The 20,413-nt window shown below is 34.1% G+C and overlaps 1 protein-coding gene across 1 annotated transcript; it reads right to left on the reverse strand.

Moving 5' to 3' along the window:
• Positions 1 to 1,455: 1,455 nt before the first annotated feature.
• Positions 1,456 to 10,024, reverse strand: LOC124355716. The gene is made up of 3 exons (XM_046806874.1): positions 9,986 to 10,024; positions 2,196 to 2,324; positions 1,456 to 1,620 (listed from the first exon to the last, which is right to left on the reverse strand). Exons 1-3 carry the CDS (start codon positions 10,022 to 10,024, stop codon positions 1,456 to 1,458), a joined length of 333 nt encoding a protein of 110 aa, XP_046662830.1.
• Positions 10,025 to 20,413: the final 10,389 nt, after the last annotated feature.

Raw genomic sequence — 20,413 nt, forward strand, 5'->3', positions numbered from 1 at the left:
CCCAAATGTACGACTATAGTGGAGAAATTAACAGAAAAATTAACTTTTACAAAAATATTAATAATATTCGTGATCGGGATTGTAGTAACCACGAGGATTTTGGATTGAATTTAACTCTGTTATGTTGTAGTCATCTTGTGCACTACTATTGGACTCATTTGTAGTTATTGAAGATGGTGAGGGTGGAATGAAGGGTGGAGATGGGCTTGCAACAAGGGTATGCGATTTTTGAGAAGGGAAAGGAGGTGTTGAACGTTTGAATCTGTGATTATCGTGCATGCTTTGAAAAGATGGGTGTGGTGTTTGAAAGAAATGAGGCGAAGAATTTGGGGCTAGATTAATACATGACATGTCAGTCAGCTTCTCACGCTTTCCACAAAAAATTATATCTGAAATCAATTTTTGGGCAATGGTTTGCTGATCGTTATTGAGTTGGCTTTTTTTTGTCCAATGCACTCATTTTCCTTTTTCGTGGAATCGGAGCCCTAGTCCCAGCCGGATTTACAATAGTAGAAGGACCTGCGTTCTGCCGTTGGTTGCTCTGTTCTTGCACCAGTGCTGCACCACTTCCTGGGTCACCAACTGTTTCCTGAATTTAACGATACCAATTATTTAGTATGCTTTATTTTCAGATTCCAAAAACTGAGGATGAATGGAGAACTGTTGCACATCAATTTGAGACCAAGTGGAACTTCAATAACGCTGTTGGAGCAATGGACGGAAAACACATAGCTATACAAAAACCAACAGGAAGCGGATCGCAGTACTACAATTATAAAAAGTTTTTTAGCATAGTGTTATTTGCTATCGTTGATGCAAACTATCAGTTTATGTACGTAAATGTTGGGGCCAATGGGAGTGTGTGTGATTCTACAGTTCTCCAAAACTCGAGTTTTTACCAGAGACTTATAAATGATGAATTGAGATTACCAGCGCCAACAGCTTTACCAGGTAAGAATAGGTGCGTCCCATATGTTTTCCTTGGAGACTCTGGGTTTAGTCTTAGCCCTTACATAATGAAGCCTTACCCGTTAAAAAATATTACTCATGGGCAAAGAATTTTCAACTACAGACTATCACGAGCAAGAAGGGTTGTTGAAAACGCGTTTGGCATATTAGCATCACGGTTTCGCGTTTTCCTACAAGCCATTGCAATCAATGTGGAAAATGTAGAAGTAGTTGTTCTTGCATGTTGCGCCTTACACAACTACTTGTCTCAGAGAAATGCAATGTACATAACCCCTTCATCTGTTGACACTGAAGATGTTAATACAATGCAGTTACGACCTGGGGATTGGCGTGAGGTGCGGTCCTTGGCACCAATGCAGCAATCGAGTGTAAGAACTGTTTCTAAACAAGGAAAGAACATTCGAAAATGTTTTCTTGACTACTACAACGACAAAGGAGCCCTTACGTTTCAAGAGGATATGTTAAGAGCGCAATAACGTGATTTTGCTAATTGCTTACCACAGCATCCATTTGTGACTCGTCTTCTTCCAGAGTATCCAATCCTTCTCTGATCATCTCCTTCTCTTCCAAGAATGACATGAGTTCATAGAACCAGAGACGTGGTGTATATATCTGGCTGCTGCCAGCTCCAGTTGTTTCACTGGCTCTTACCTGCAATGAATGTTTAATTTCAATTATTTTGTTATTATTAGCTTACTATTAGGGGAAATGTATGTTCCTCTTTGTAATCATTATATCCTTATTAAAATACTAATCGTGTGCAAAATAATTTATTTGCAATCCCCATCAGGTATTGTACATAATAAACTGATTTTAAAATACTACTTGGAAGTAATAAAACTGAGGCGAATTTCGTATATGAGAAAGATCGGCCAAACCGTTTCAAAATGGCAGGTATTTTAAAATTAATTTTTCTTTTCCAGACGATAACAGCCACGAGGTTAGTTTTAGTTCCAGAAATGAAAAGAAGTTTATAAATACTGAGAAATACTCGAATAAAATACCGTTAGGACTGTTTTCGAGTATATTTTTACTGACTATCTACATTATAGTAATTTAGAACATGCTTCTATTATGTCTGTACTCATCTCATTACTAACAATAAGATCCCCGTACGAAGGACGGGTACTCAGCTAGTATTAAATAAATAAATAAAAATTATATAAAATCAAGAAGTTAATAAATTATTGGATAATTTATACAAACATCAATGTTGTGAAGCTTACCTTCCTCAATTCCCGTCTGAAACTGCACTTGAGATTTTCTATCTTCTTCTTGAGCAGGTCAATTGTTGCATTCGTTGGAATTTTTTGTATATCTCCAACAGCGAACCATGTGCTGCCCTCCGTAGATCCCTATTCGCATAGGCATCGCACTTAGTGTCCCACAAACATCGGTTCTCTTTTAGTGACTCAATAAGCTCCACTAAAACCTCTTTTTCAGCTTCATTGTTCGGTTGGGATTGCTGTGAAGACATCACGATGTTGCGCTAGAACAGCAACACTCACTGCAACAGATGGATGAAGACTGTCGCGACGGTCGGCCGTCCGACAGACAGCGCTACACACTCACAGACCGGACAAAAAATAGTGGTGGGGGAACCTCAGACCGTCGGTGGTCGGAGGGTTCAACCATCAGACACGCAGACAGTCTGGTCCGAGAAAATCGGTCCGCAGACCGTGGGGGTTCACAGCACCTAATCTAATAGCACCTAATCTCACAGCACCTAAAATTGTACCGTCTAATAGCACCTATTCTCATAGCACCTAATATTATAGTACCTAATCTCACAGCACCTAAGGAAATGCCCGAGAGTCGCACGGCACCTAAAGATCGTGCTGGAGTTTTATAGCACCTAATATCACACCACCTAAAAGGGAGTGGTGGGGATCGCCGGAGGGGTAGGCCGCCACCACTGTCCTTGGCCAGTGGGCGACCGTCCGTTGAGTCGCGTGGTTAGGGGAGAGTTCTGAGTTGGTTATTGACACGTGCTGTGCGGGTTGCATTAACGCGCTCACCAGAAGAATTGAAGGCGGTGGACCTTTAGTTTAGGAATTTATAGTATGACATATTATGTTATTTTTACCGGATCCCGGCGACCTCTCTCACACACACTAAACATCTCACTTAAAACGTCTACCACATTAAAATATACCCCTTTATTACATCTGAAAAAGTTTGACGGCTTAGGTAGTGTTAATCTATATATTATAGCGAAAGTGAGATATTTTAAATATGTTTCTTGATTGTGATAATCAAAAATATGAAGAAAAACACAGTTTTCTTTTAAATTTAAGCTTTCTCCAATTTAAATCCTCCTAATTCAAAAATAATTACAGTTAAAAATATAATATATCATTTGTTGTATGTCTCTTAAAGAACTACATACTGATAATTCAGAGTTCTAAGTTAATAATTATAGGCGTAACAAGTTTTTTGGGAAACTCATTAGACTTGTATTTATTTATAAATCACGCAATGCTTATTACTAATAGTCTTTACTAATGAGTGAGGGTGCAGAACAAGCGAGGTACACAGTAACTGTGCCGGAACCTCACTACATTATGGCTTAATGAAAAACACATACCAACTTGCCCCGTGTGCCAAAATCACAAGATAAAATATCGACAGTTCTATTTTCACACAAACCACAACAGGAAAATGTTTAAATTAGGCTTGTATGATTCTGGTAAATATATTAATTTAAGGAAAGGCAATTAAATTATCCATTTACCCAAAACAAACATTTAATTAAACTTATATTTGTAAATTCACTAACAGATAATTTGAGGGAAATTAATATTCCTCAAAGCGAAGCAGCCGAATACCTTCCATAATCCTATCACCATCGTCTTTGTTATCGGTGTTATATTTTCACTGTTTACCTCATGTTCCGACACAGTCTTCCGACGAATTTCTGTCCCTCAGTCAAAATATTAGTAGTCTCTCTACAGCCTCCCCCAGCAATCATTCATTGGTTCAAGCGTTATCAATAACTATTGTTGTATTCTCTACAACTTTCATCCAACAATCAGGCGTAGTCTTTTCCAAAGCTTCTTTACAAATTTTGTGATAGAATTAATAGTGAACGACTTATTATTTTTGCGATATGTAAATTAATTTAAGCCCATATTAGTTCAATCGCGTGGAGCTTGACTGTCACTAGAAGTTCAACTTTTTCATATCTGAACTAAAGTGACTTCTTTCTAGTAAACCATCCTGTAATTTCTGCCTTATATCTTTTGCTCATAGGTGCTTTAAATATTTATTTTGAATTATACAGTGTATTATACATAGCAATAACTACATCTTTCATTAATATAATCCACCCATAGGGGTAGAAATGGACTTGGAATTCTTAGAAGACCTTCCCTATGTCCTATGTACATAAAATGTGGCACACACATGCCTCATAACTTTCATAGAAAATCAATAGCGTCTTTATGAAGATTAACTACCATAGCGACTGAAATATAAAATTACAAACCCTAGAAAAAGTATATTATTACTTTTCATCTTCCTGCTATCCGAAAAAAGTTTAAATTTCACACACACACACACACACACACACACACACACACACACACACACACACACACACACACACACACAAACACACACAGAGAGAGTTCTCGTCATATAAATTGATTATACAACGTATGTTAAAGAAGATAAACCTAGATTACTCGTTTTCATGGAAGTAGTACCCGCTATAAAAAACTACGTTTTGCTTTGTAAACTTCCTTTCCTTACTTCCTTGTAAACTTCCTTTGTAAACTCGGGGAGCCCATTGTCTTGATAATGTTTTTTAGTCTGCCTAGATCAGGTTATTTCATGCAACATCTTTATTTTTCTTTCTCGGATCGTAATGGGCTTATTTTAAATATTCAAAAGAATACTTTTTCTGAAACATCTAAAACCTTGCTAAATCCAAAAGTACAAGTGACACATTTTATTTTAATTTTTCCATAATCCTCTATTGATGATCTGACAAACCATTTGTTTTCACATGATTGGAATGTCGTACTTAGTAATGGAAGAGTATTCTCTGCGCAAAAACTCGTTCATGCATATTTCTCCATTTCAGTTCATAAATGAACATTTTACTCTACAGTGAAAAAACAACGTTCCACAGTTACTGAGATTAAAGGTCGAAATCAAAATTATTGGTGTAGTGGGGAACTGGACCAAATGAAAGAAATTTTTGTTTTTGGAGAAATCGACAAAACTTTCTACTAGTGACAGGCTTCGTGTTAACTATTTAAATCTCTAGAAATGTTATAAAAAGTCCGTAGAAGATGCGAACTCACAATGTCATAAAATAGCAGTAACCAATATAAGGCCTGGGGAGAGGTTTTTAACGCCAATATAAGGCGTTTTCGGTGCAGATAAACGAAAATACAAACATTTAGCATCTCAATCGACATTATCAATAAATATCACTCCAGGTAACTTAAACCATTTGTTTTATCAATTCGGTTAACACCAAATAAAGGGTAGTATCAAAAAGCCTCATGTTAATAGAATGAACTTAATAAGAAATTACCATATTTTGAAAGAAAAACATTTATCTTTGTAGAAGCCTCAATTGATGAGGTCATTAAAGCTGTCAAAGGAGTTAAAAACTCAGAAAGCAAAGACATTTATAACAAATCTAACAATATATTTAAACGAATTTACCATACGTTTTTGAACCCATTAACTATATGTATATCTGCCCGATTCTTAAGAAAGGGTCTAGGAGTTTCCCTGAGAGCTATTGCCCAGTATAAATTTTACCTGTCCTGTAATAATAGAAACTGTTTTACATGATGGACCTTTTGTGTATCTGGAAAATAACATCAATCTAAATTTATTACAATAGAAGAGGTAAATACACCATTGATGCAGTTTATTCACTAATTAAGGAGGTCCTAAACACTTTTGAGATTAAAGCCTTTGCTCAGGTAAAATATTTGACTTGAGCAGGGCCTTAAAACTTAACTATTACGGTATTAATGGGAATCCGGCTTTAAAGAGTTCTTTAAAGACTATTTATCTAACCGCAGGCGAAAGGCGAAAAGTTTGTTTCTACTAATGGAAATCGGTCCAACAATTTGGTGATCGGGATTGTTGTACCTAAGGGTCAGTCCTGGGCCCTATTATGTTTTTATTATATATAAATTAATTTCCTACCGTTGTTAGGTTAAAATCTCTTTTATATGCTAACGACACAACTCTTTAGAATATCCATACAAACTTTGACAAACTACAAGTTCTTGTCATTGAATCAGTTGAGAAAGCCTCAGTGTGGTTTAGATCAAATGGATCTTTACTAAATGAAGTCAAAACTCAAAACATTTTGTTTACTTTACGACAAACCCCTACAATTGACACACCAAATTATTTCTTTTCTTGTGCTAAATTTCTAGGAATATTTTGGTAGAAAATTTTTTTACTTAGACGTATTATAAATTGTGTTACTGAAAAATATTTTAAATCTGCATACTATGCCTATTTTTAATCAATAACAAGGTATGGCCTAATATAGGGTAATAGCGCTAAAATTAATGAAATCATTATCCTGAAAAACAAAGCTATCAGAATAATAACAAAATCACAACCACTAGAACACTGTGAACCACTTTTTATTAAGCTTTGGTGGAAACTTTTATAAATTTATATATTTCTGACTCAGTATTGTATATTACAAAAAACATGTCATCATTAATTTTGACTAGCAACTTGCATAATTATAATAGCAGAAATAAATATAATATTGTTATTGAGCATTGCAGATTAAACAAAAAACAAAATAGGCATGTTATAATTACTCAGAAGACAAATTGCAATATTTGTTGTATTTTTCACGAGGCACTCCTGCTGCGTGCCTCGTAACTGTGCAGTGTGCCTGATTCAAAGGTCTACACATGTGGTCTTTCCTTGTGCCTTGTGCCAGTGCACTGAGTGCTGAGACACACTGCATGGTTACCAGGTTAATCTCCAATGCCCGTTATGTAGGCAAGTGAGCCAGGCAATAATTAGAGTTTATTTCTGATAATTATAATTTTTATATACAATAAAAATCCGAGATTGAAAGCCTATTTTTGTTCTATATTATACTATTTTATTTCTTTCCTATGTAATACATCCTGTATAAATAGATTACAATGAAATGGATATGTTATTAATAGTATCATATGGAACATTTTAAGAGGTATTGAGATTGCGTCCTAGACAATTAATAACTTTGATCCTCAAAAATCAGGAAGATTAATTTTAACAACAATCAGTCTACAAGTAGACTGCGGCAAACTTCTTACGACGCAGTGGAAGGACTGAGAGTAGTCGATCTCACTCAGTATATACCAGCAACAAAAGTGTTAATATACGTTTTGATGTTGTCGTCTTGCACTGTATGTCATGTTATATGGGTCTTCTGAAGCCTTACTGTATACTTGTTCCCAGTTTTTTCAAGTAATGTCCTAATAGTCCTCATCCTCTTTTTAAGATTCACGACTTGTTTAACATGGTCTCATACATTCATTTTTAATCTATGAATGTTCAGCTTTGACAATGTAATTTAAACATTAATTTAAATTTGTTATGCAATCATTACTAAGAGAGATATTCGCGCCAATACACAAAAATCCAGAGATAGCAGGCCGATTAATAATTTTTATAAAGACTCATAACAAGTTGTTATTTTCTTTGAACAGCCAAAACAAGACACGCTCTTATAAGTGCGTTACTGGAGCAATCTGTAATAAGATATATATCCCACTAATATTATAAATGCGAAAGTTTGAATGTTTGGATATTTGGATGTTTGTATGTTTAGATGTTAAGATGTTTGTCCTCGAATCACGCTGAAACTGCTATACGGATTGTGCTGAAATTTGGAACCGGTATAGCTTTTGGTCTGAATTAACACTTAGAGTAGCTGTTAACACTTTCAGCTGAAGTTTATCAAAGAGGCAGAAACATGTGTTTACATTTAGATTTGAGTAAATATGGAATTATTGTAAAGTGCTTAATCAGTAGTGTAATGTAGATTGCAAATACGAAGTTATTTAATTTTAAATTTAGATTGCGCCAATGATCAATAATCCATCTAATACAATAGAAATGCTATTTATACGCTGTTATAACAACTACCATATTGTATAAAGCTGTGAATGTTTGCACATAACGTAATCTTATCTGGTTAGTTCCTTTAACATTGTGTATGGCCTTTTTACTGTAGTTATTGAAAAGCAAATGGAGATAATATTGCCCTAATACTTGAAGCATATACCCCTAATACATATTTAGCGATCGGTAAAAATATCAAAATCACTTAATCATCAAAATTTAACCGAAGTTAGATTCCGAAACCAACATATGAGACCAATCTATTGGTTAGCGCAACAGCATAAATCAATTGTGGAACTATAAATAGATTAGACCGGGGGTGAATTTAAACGACCAGAACAGACCCATATTGACCGCAGCAATTTTTGAGTTGTACGATACACTTTCGTCATTGGGATAAAAAGGCTAACTCTTATAGTTACAGAAGCCATCGAAGAACGTCAATAAATTAACATGGAATGTGGGAGGGAAATACTAATCTTATAAAAACTGTTTCACTTTACGACTTCAGGATCCCAAATCTCTGTTCTTTAATCTTAAATCTAAATTGGATCAGGAGATTGGAATAGCTTTGAGTGACTATCGATTATCTCTAGACTGTTTATTATGTTATAGAAAAAGAATACATAGATATATTGTCCAGTTTTTTCAACAGAAAATTGCGTGCGAAGCCGCGGGTAACTGCTAGTATATATATATATATATATATATATATATATATATATATATATATACTGAATATATATAACTGCTAGTATATATATATATATATATATATATATATATATATAAGTATATATATTTAAGTATATATATAAAAAAAATTTGCTGTCTACGTATCTACTGATCAAGCACCGTTCTGAAATTTAATTTGTATTAAAATGTTTCTGCCTGTTTTACGAACATGAACTGAGTGTCAACAACTTTTAAATACTCAGTTAAAATTCGATTATGAAACAATATTAGAATAGTTTTCAAATTGTAAAATATTCCAGGCAACTATTTTGATCCACCTTTTCTTATAAAATTTCTTAACATTTCAACGGATTACTAAAAATTTGTCGAAATAAGAATATGTTGTGATTCATTTTTATGTGTAATATGTAGGTCTTATTTGTAATCGTACTATGGATATTATTTCATATAAGCCTTTTTCAAAGCCCATAAGCCAGATTGAAAGAATTTAGACATCTTCACCTTTTTAAAATGTATACTCATGCCATTGATAGACAACAATATGCACTTCTTAATAGAATATTAAAATAATATTCTTAAATAAATTTTTCAAGTTCAAGTTAAAGTTCAATCTTCTTTATTATCTAAAAATACATAATATGAATAAAATTTACCTCCCAGTGCACCTCAAGCCACGCGTGCGGGAGTTCAGTTGAATCATAATTACAATTATCTTAGTGTTCATTGTCCAATTCATATTTCCATAACATTGTCTTCACTTAAACTAAATTCATAAACTAGCCAAAAGCAGTGTAAATCTAATAAATGGTATACCACGAGATCATTATAATATTACTTAGAATAAAGCAGCATTAACAATATGTACAAAAAAATTTAATTATAAGCATTACAAATTTATAAGCAATAATAAATAGAAAAAAAATTGTATGGGCTCCTTAAATTCACCCATTTGTTTCTTAAAAGTAATATCATATTTTTCAAATTGAGCCTTAACGGTATCCTCCATTTTGACAAAACTTCTTCTTGCAATTTGGCCAAAATGTCCTTAGTAATTGTTTATTTTTGCTATTTACTCTTACCTGAGCAGCAGTTCTTTCACTTCCATGATTCACGACGTACTTGTCCCATGCGATTCCATGTGCTTTCTAAAATATCAGCACAAACGAAGTGTAGATCTGTTTTACATTGAGAACAAACAGGCACTCACATCAGGCAGAAGATAGTCGCAAACGACACAATCACTCATCTTGATAACACGGAGAACACCATTGAGTTAAATATTAAAAACTAATATAATCCGTTTTTGTACAGTTTGATTTTTTTACTATAAAAAGCTCAGGTTAGTTTCGTTATTTTATGGAATGAATTATAGAAATTGAAGTTTGACTTATAAGTTTATATAGTAATTATAAAATAAATATATTTTTTTATGCAATGTAAAGAACCACCTATTTATTAACGCTTTATGAAGAATCGAAAGGCTTTATTGAACGTAGGGAAATTGCAGAATAAGTGATGAATGATTTAAGGCTTTGCCTATTTTTATATAGATTTGAATGCAAATTATTACCGGTTTTCAGTGTACGGAATATACGATTTGAACACATTTAATTCCAATGACGATAAAAACTTATATAAAAATGTAAAACACAATGAAATTAGATGAACAAATAATTTACATTATTGGATTATGTGCAAGATTTGCGGTTTGGCCTAAACATTCATTCAAATTCAAGGTAAATAATTTTTGGTGCCATTATTAGTTGTAATCAACAACCGCCGCACGCCATGCGCACGGACCCTTCTCTTGTGCGAGGAGACAATTGTCTATCTCGTGTCGCCTCGCCTTGTGCTGTCGACTGCTCGCCCTGCTGTAATGGCGGGTCGTCGGGAGCGGGGTGAGGGGCAAGGTTGGATTCTCCTCCATCCCCTCTGTCCCCACCAAGGCCCCTTTGGAACAAAGCGAGAGGTGCTGTGACACTGAAACTTGAAACAGTCTCACGGCACCTAAACGAACCGTGGATCGTTGCACAGTACCTAACCTTATAGCGCCTAATATCACAGCACCTAAATGACGACTTTTTTCTGTAGGTGGTATGAGATTAGGTGCTAAAAGATTAGGTGCTATGAAGCCGCACCCCGCAGACAGCCCCACACACGATACGACAAGTGCCTGACACCAGACCAGACGGTCTGGTCTGAAGGTCTGGTCCGGTAGTGTGTGGGGCTTTTTACTTTACACTTACTTTCTGGATATGCCTCGTATATAAAAGAATTGTTACAAAAACAATTTTAGACCTTTTGAAACCACCCACAGACAATTTTACTCTGTTCTTTATAAGAGATATTAATAGTTTTCATTTTCAAAAAGAGGCTCTGAAAATGCATATTAACTAGGTTTAAACTTTTTCAAATGGTCAACCGTAATTTGTCTTCAAATTTCGATTAGAAACGTGTTGAAAGTCATTAAGAGCAATTTTTATACTGTAGCATTAAATTAAGATCTCAACATTTTATTGAGACTGACAAAAAGCATAGGAACAATGTTTAGATAGTTTTAAATTAATCGCCTCCAACATTTTGATAAATTACGCTGGCATCTGTGTATATCAAACTTATACAATAATAGAACGCCAGATAGTGAGCTGTACTCTGGGCTATATGAGTATCGCAGGTAATAAATTTTAAAATGTATATCCTTGCTATTTCAAAATCAATTGATATAAATACTTCTAAGCGTATCTATTTTATACTAAAATAAAATAACTCTTAATCGTCTTTATAAAGCACTATCAGGAACGTAATACATATAAATATTAAAGGTCGGTAGTTTTTATATTTTCATTATTTAAACTTCCATATTGGATGAATGCTTTGACAAATAGAAATCGATAAAACTAAACAAAGCCAATTCATAAGGATTGAAAGAGAATACGTACAAAGGTAACAGATGAAAGCCAATTGGCTCTGTTTTTCTCGATAAATCATTCCTCACTTTGTCTTCAACTCATTGTTTGGAAACGTCTAAAAGAATCGTTTCAAAACACCTTTTCTGTCGTTCTTTAATTACCTCAGCTATAGAAACTCGTACAGGCTTGTATCGAACTGTATTTATAGTTTTCTTAAAAACATTTGTTGCTTATGAACATAACTTTCCACCCCAAAATTGTTAACATGAAAAATTCTATTCCATGAATTTCGCAAAGTGTTTAACAACTGAATATCGACTGAAAGTGCATGAAAAATAAACAAAATTAAAATTAAATTACGGGAAACATTATTTAATAATAGGCCGTTTATTGTCTTATCTAAGGAGGGCTTTTGCTGTCACAATCTCAACTTTGCAATAAGAATACCATCGTTTTCTATAGAAAATATAAAATTTTGTATAAAGGAATGCTTGCTAGACAGAAAGAGATGGACATGTAAAGCTGTCACTAGAGTAATTTACAAAGGATGTTCCTGATCAGCCCACCCTCCATATAATATAACACGTACTTTGTGTAAACGCGCCAGCACACGTGTGTATGATTTATTCCTAGTCTCTGTAAACATACAGAAATTATGTAATAAATGTTTTTTCTATTATTTCTTGAGATATGACTTTACTATCTATATAATAATTTTTCGATTATTAACAACTTTAATGATTAATTTATAATTAAATTTTGTTAATAAAGATTACGCCCCGTTCATAAAACACAATAAATTGAGAACCGGTATTCGGTTCTCTTACGTTTGTTTTTAGTTCTCAAAACTGTCACTGTGTCACTCGTCTGAAACTTTCAAACAATGAAGTTCACATTTACAAATGCCTTTGTGTTCTGTTCTATCATTGCAGAGTTTGTTGGGAGAACACTTGCGATTGTCCAATAATCTGTCCCATCAATTAAACCCTAAGGAATAACTCTTTTCTAGAACGATTCTATAAAGATTAGAATGTACAATTTATTATCAACACCAATAACCCATTCCATGTAGATGGCAACAACAAAATCAGGTACCTGATTTAATTCAGATCATACCCTCACACTGATAGTTAAAACCATATTAAAAAGTATTGGCGTTAAAATAAGTTTTTCAAACGTATTCTTTAACAATTCCATACTCATTTTTTTATTTTTGGACAAACAGTACAATATTATTACTAAGAAAATTAGTGGTTTCTTTACACATATTCTGTGTGAAAGGTTTCGTATTACTGGGCAAAAATATTATCTGTTTATTGTGATATAAAAACTAATTGACAAAAATTGGTCACAGTTTGTTTCCTTTTTCATTTATATAATGTAATTTAACCTTAAAATAATAATGTTAAAGATTCTTCATAATAGTTTAATAAATATTATAAAAATTTCATGACCATCTGTGCTAATTTTTGGTTATAGCAAATGTGTTGAAAATATTGAAGTTTTTGAATTAGGTTTAATAGGTTTTTACGTAACATTATGTCAAATGTTCTATACAATAAACAGTCATTTCAATTATTGTGTTTCTGGCTGTTTTAATTGTATCTCAAAAAATGTAGAAATAATGTTAAAGCTACTTAAAATATATTTTAGAATTACCTTACTAATTACATAATTTATATTAGTAGCTTGTTAACCCTTAGAAGATTGTGTTAGGACAAATGTAAAAATGTATATTGCACTCTATGAAACGTTCCATAGCTTGCGGCACTAAGGAAGTTGCTTAAACTACATAAATATATTTCAACTTGAAACAAAAATTTGTATTGTTCTCTCCATAAAGTTTAATGTTTTTATCGTAGGATAAATTTCATATACCTCTTAAAAAGTTAATCACGAACTATGAAAACCTCGCTGATGGTATTATAGTTCGGTCAATTTAGCCCAAAAATAGGGGCAACCTTGCATTAATTCCTAGAAAGCTGAAAATTCGAGTAGATGTTAGGGACACCATTGTTATGAAATTGTGAAAAGTCCCCATCGATCCTATGTCTGCAAAAATTTTTATTCACGGTCAAATTTCGTAAAAATGGGTTTTATGAATTTTTTAGCAAAACGGTTAGTTTTATGATAAAATATGTCAGACAAAAATTGTAGATCGTACAATTATCTACAAAAATTGTATTTACGCTTTTTTTATAGCACTAACCATTTTTGAGAAAAAGCAATTACAAAATCTTCTTATGCTGTATAGTCCATAATAAGCATGACTAAGCTGCGTATGACAGCATTGAGCTTGCAATATAAGTAAAACTATAAGTCTGCGTGACTAATACATTCATATTGACCTATAATTCTGAGAATATGATGTTAAACAAAACGGAGTCCCTAATTTTAAGGGACCATGTGTCCTTGAACGACATCTACCTGCTATTAGTTTGTTCGCGTAGCCATTTCGTTAACCTGCTTTTCTGAGGTCGCATCTAAATCACCGTTAGTCTTGAAAATTCCTTCGTAGTGAAAACACGTAGTTATTTCAAATATTCTCTGCGAAAGTTTGTGCTGTATTCACTTTTTGATGAAAATATGTCGCAATTCTGTTTTATTTGCTCTAAACTTTGATCTTTAAGTGAATTTCTTACTTTCTTCTTTCATGAAAATTTTAATTAACGTGAGTATTCAAAGGGGGGGGGTCAATTTACTGATTACTTGAAGAACGTAAATTCAGTGACAATTCATGTGCAGTGTCGCAAACAATACACTTGAAAGAGTACAATTGCGCACAAAACGGCAACATGAAGAGGAATCAGCTAGTACCTCTCAAAAAGTCCTCGTACTAGAGCACGTGTAAGTGAGTCATATTTTTCTTTTAAAAATTTATGTTTATTTTGCGGCGATGAGTTGAATGGGGAATGCAAAAAGAAACAAGCATATAAATCTCCTCGTAAAATTTGTAACGTTACAACACTTTCATTAAAGACTCAGTTATGAAAGCAGCTCAGTCTTGTTCTGATTACACCGCAAAAATTATTGTTACATGCATCGGTTTGAACACGATTTAGTTGCAGCTGAAACTAAGTACCATAATGATTGCTTTGTTTAATTTTTAAATCCGACCACTGGAGGCCAAGTCGGTCGTCCTCAAGATGAAGCATTGAATCTCGCCATGGAGGAAACATTTTCATATATTGAAAGTAGTGATGACTGCCAGTTTACGTTAGAGTAATAAAAACATATTTGTACAAATGTAAGTGTTGATAATAGAACAATTAAATTACGATTGAAGTTAAATTATGGTAATAGAATCATTATTACTGAGGAACAAGGACAATTCACATTTGCATGTTTTCTTGGTACCTATCATAATATTATCAATCAAGCTTGGAGTGAAAAGAAAAATCTAAAGGCAAAGAATAACGATTGAAGGTCCTAGCAACTGCGGCAGCAATTATTTGAGAAAATATTCAATCGGTTCAATCATATACTGTTTTTTACATGCTGTCACTACCTGTGATACACCATCAGCTATGTTTTAAAGGGGTAAAAAATCAAATTTAAATTATTTGAAAAAGAAAATCTTATTACTTGTGCACAAGCTTTTGAAGATATCAACTCTTCACCAGTAACTCTAATCACCAAAGGAATTCGCTTTCTTCTGTCTGTATATGGAGCTCCCCAAACTTCCATAGACAAATCACGTTACTTATCTTTTGCAAAATAAATACGTTATAAAATACGTGTGCAATTAGCTGGCCTTCATCCAACCCGCGGCTTCTACTCACCAACATATTTATCGTGTATATTACCAGGTTCAGGTGTGGCTTGGTAATCAACTAGACCCAGAACAATGAGGTGGAAGCATGTCAATAATGTATTGGAACCAACCCACACGCTTCTTCCACCTACACCAGTAAACACGAAGAAGAAGAAATAATTAATGACGATGATGATTAATAAAATATGTTTAAAACCAAATATAATGGAACTTATCACTCGAGCTGACCACGCGACAACGACCACTCTGACAAGAGTGCAACGACTGAAAAGAAGAAGAATAACCAAAGATTCATTAAATTTTACTGGAATAGACTGTGGAATAGGCCTACCGGGGAAACTACATTAAAAACAACGCGCAAGGTACATTACCTCGTAGGTGGCGTGGAAACGTGTACATATTATAGACAACTCAACGTAAGAACATTTTGTAATTGCTTTTTCCCAAAAATGGTTAATGTTATGAAAAAGCGTAGAGACAATTTTTGTATATAATCTTTGTACGATCTACAATTGTTGTCTGACATATTTTATCATAAAACTAACCGTTTCGCTGAAAAATTCAAAAAACCCATTTTTTACGAAATTTGACCTTGAATAAAATTTTGGAGACATGGGATCGATGGGGACTTTTCACAATATCGTAACAATGGTGTCCCTAACATCTCAAATTTTCAGCTTTCTGGGAATTTTTGCAAGGGTCAATGTCTAAATTGACTGGACTATTAATTTGTTGAATGTTTGCGCATTAGCTTATATTTATGTTTGGTATCCTTTTTTTGCTTGGTGTTTGCAAATTTTGTACTATAAAAATTTGCAAATAATTGTGTACTATTCAGAATTATTAATAATATGGCTTGAGGGCTTTACATAACTTGGTGTTGATTGTTCTGAGTTTTCCTGCCGAAAGCAATCAGTTTATTGCCGCTTACTGAAATCAAACCAAGCTTAGTTGTTAAAACATATAGTTAATACACTTCTATGTCATATATTGGTTTGACTCTTGACATATTGAAGGGAAGAGATTTGTGGTCTGATGTAATTGTCAGCATCCAATCAGTATAATGTACACAGCTCACTGCCCAAACCCCCGGAGCTGGTTTATCTCTCATCATAGTTACTGGTACAGTGACTGCCAGTGTCTTGTAATAATCTAATGACAGTTAATGTACAACCTACTAGATTCTCTACACTCTCTAGAGAGGTGCTGCGGAGGATGATTGATTGTGTTGGTTACAGAACTTGATCAAGTTTATCTCTTATATTTCTTGTATTGTCTTCATCGTTGATTCCTTTGAGATTACAATCAGTCGGTGTTCTTTATAGTTCGTTTCATCACTTCAAATTCATAGTGCTATACTGCTTTGTTTGATATTTGTACGTTGTAAAGGACTAAGCTATGTATTGTACAACTTTGCAACTTCGAGTTGTTTCTTGACACCACCAATAATTATAAGCTAATGAGATGAATCAGTATTGCTCTCCTGAGTAATCCTGAAAAATGCTCAAACTGATCTCTGAAACCAACTTAATCTCTTGAAAAACCTTGCTATGTAAATAGACTTCTTTTTTATAGTTAAGTTAAATTATTAATCAGAAAACTGAAATGTATTGTATTATTATGTAAAGGAATGCGTACGATTTAGTTAACTCTTAAAGTTATATAGAAGAGAGGCTTTCAGCGGTAAACATTTTCATATTGAGAAATGGAGTAATTCTTAGATATGGACAAATATTCCTAGCATATTATAACATTGTGGCGTTTGCGGGACTGGTTAATATTATGAGTGATTCATTTTTACAAGGAACAATATTGATTTGTACACTAACAACGCTGTTTTTTTTCGTAGGCCTCAAGGCCAAGTTAGCAGTTGGTCAACACAATACCACAAAATTTAAAAGGGACCTTGTAAAAAAATTTTCAAAATTCATAAAATCTCTTTACATACTTTTTTTGTTATATTATCTACACTTAAGTTTCCAGTTTTAATATTAATTGATTATGACTATTAGTGAAGGTAAAAAAATACTTTTATAAAATATAATATATATATATATTATAATAAAACTTTATACATATATTATATAAATTTATATCATATTATATATATAATATATATTTTATATATATATATATATATATATAAAATTTAGTACGAATTAAACTTAAACAAATTTTTAAATTAAAAGTGAGTTAAAACTTCAATTAAAACTGGTATTCAATAAAACAATCTTTATAGCATTATGAGTATTTTGATTTAATCATCAGTTACTTCATTGACTCAAAATTAAAATCGATATATAAATTAAACTTTCTTTTAAAATTAAATATAACTTATAATTTAATTCAAAATAACGTATACTTTTTCTCTATTATAAGCGGAGCTATATCAAACCGAATTAAAACTTTGGTGAAAATTTCTTCGTATCACGTTGTCACTTCATGTTATTGTTGGCACAGATTCAAAGTGAAAACTTCAATTAAACTATATTACTCCAAACATTATTTACTAAAACCTTAATGTATTAAATTTATTTTTGTTGTTGAATATTAAATTTTAATGGCAAATATACTTTAACTAATATTAAAATTAATTGTAACCTTTACTTGAATAAATATTGCAACAAGTTTTACTCTTTTGCAATGTTGCGTTAAAATTCAGTACGCTCCGATTCTTTATTAATTCTGTTGCATTAAAATAATACAATATTCCCTGTAAAGAGAGGTAACATTAGTTGAGAACAAATGTCCCATACGAATATTGTAATTCGACTATAAAATATTTACTTACGCAGAAAATTTCCAATCACAGAGTGGGTTTGAAAAAAAAAGAAATACGGGTGTACCACTAAAATAATGCAAATAACACTGAAAAGACGGGATTTTATACAGACCCCTTCCCTAACCAATCGCAGGGCTAGAGAAATTAATTGTCAACTGTTTAACCCTTATTTTAATCAGTTATCGTGTTTGACTTCCAGATCCGTTGTCTTTCTCTACTAATCCTATTTTCGCGCACCCTTTCTTAATAAATTGCGTTTTTAATTTTAGCTATGTTTTCATAAATCTACTTAAATTCTAAAATATCTTCTCCAATAACAGATTATTAATTAGTTTTAATTTGCCTATGTATCAAATGCTACACGCCCTTAATATAAATGTAATACAATTTATAACAATATCCCAAGCTACATAAAACTACTTCATTTATTTATCGAACCACGTTTTATGGGGCCATTATAATTAAAACTTAATTCAAAATGAACCGTGAATTATTTATGTAGTTTTCTTATTCTTATATTATGGGATATAATCAAGTTGCAGTTATATACACCTAATGTAGATTTATTATTCTGAACATATAAAACGATTATTTATTATTAATTAAAGGTTATATTTAAATTGAGTCTCAATAGAAAATAGTTAAATGTTTCGTTCAAGTATTCCCGAGCAAATGCATGACAAGTATACAGAGCTTTCAAGTTTATTTCATCTAGTATTCGTATACAATAGTAATATTTTGAGCCTTTTCCTGTTTTGACTTAATTTTTTTTTAGCTATCAAGAGAATTTTGTTTTTACTCCTATACTAATAATCACAAGTCATGCGTTAAAAAAATACATTAATAATAACATTATATTTACAAAGTCACATGCCGTGCATCTATTAATGAATAAATAACAGGCCATAAGCATTATAATCTAAACTACTACTAATTAAAATGTAATAACACTTAATAATAATAATAATTAACAATAAATAAATAAATATAGTAAATTAGTTAAAATTAACAATCGCTTCTATAACAGGACTAACACAACAAGCAATAACTAAAAAAAAACCGAACTACGGGTCCTGACTAGCAGGTCGACGGTACTGAGGCGTTCCCGTCACATGCTGTACGTAGAGGTCCCGTCTCCACTGGACCGCTGTGGAGACACAACGGCGGGAAAGAGGAATGCCGCACTGCCGTAACACACCCAGACAAACCAGGGTGACCCACTTGGCCCTGTCCTAAGCACCGAACGTCCTAAGCCGTCTACAAATGCATTCAAAGTCACTGTGAAGCCGCTGGAGCTCAGTAATTGGGCGAGCGGGGCGTAGGCGGCGTATTTTCTCTCCCTAGCGTGGACTATAGGGCGCCAACCATCTCCATAGGGGATGGTGACATCGACGACCCGAATGGTTTTGCGCGGCGGACAACAGGCGGACCAGAAGGACACGCTAGGACGGAGATGGACGGATTACAGCGATGAGGTGATCGAGCACCGCGTCATGTCAGATAGAGACCACGGACAAAGCATATGCGCCGTGGTCTCATCATGGCGGCCACACCGACGGTCACCGGCTCCCCACCCTCTGCAACCGTTGAGGGGTAGCACATTGAGTCGCACCCTGTGGATAAACCTCGAGTAAGCGAACCGCGTGTGACGTTTCCTAGAAGAGGAAATGGTTGGAGGAGGTGCAACCAGCGGTGACACAAACGGCCCTGTCCTGGTCCGTTTGTTGCAGAGGACGAAGGGGAAGTGGAATGGCAGGGAGGGTCTCAGGACGAAAGATAACTTGGACCGGGAGCCGCCGTCCACCGTTGTGGTCGACCTGTTCCCGGGGACGGAAAGTTGGAAGGTGTTCCTTCCATCACATCACCCCCACCGAAGGTCGGGGAGACGCTTGGAGAGGCGATTTAAGACACCCCGGGCCAAGGAGAACGTAGTCGCTACATTTGTGTCACCGTCAATTTCCCCGTTAAGGTAAGACACAAGGAACGCCATGTTAGCTTTGGCCGAAGTCCGCTGACCTGCGGAGACAGCGAGACCCTCGAGTGACAGGCGCGCGATCTTAATCAGGTAAAGTCAGGAGGCAGAAGGCGTGAGCTACAGCCGATAGGTCCGCAAGGTGCAAGAGGCTGGCTCCACCCCTGGAGGGGGATCGTGATCAGCTCCACACTGAA

The sequence above is a fragment of the Homalodisca vitripennis genome, chromosome 2, assembly GCF_021130785.1.
Source record: "Homalodisca vitripennis isolate AUS2020 chromosome 2, UT_GWSS_2.1, whole genome shotgun sequence".
Taxonomy (NCBI): domain Eukaryota; kingdom Metazoa; phylum Arthropoda; class Insecta; order Hemiptera; family Cicadellidae; genus Homalodisca; species Homalodisca vitripennis.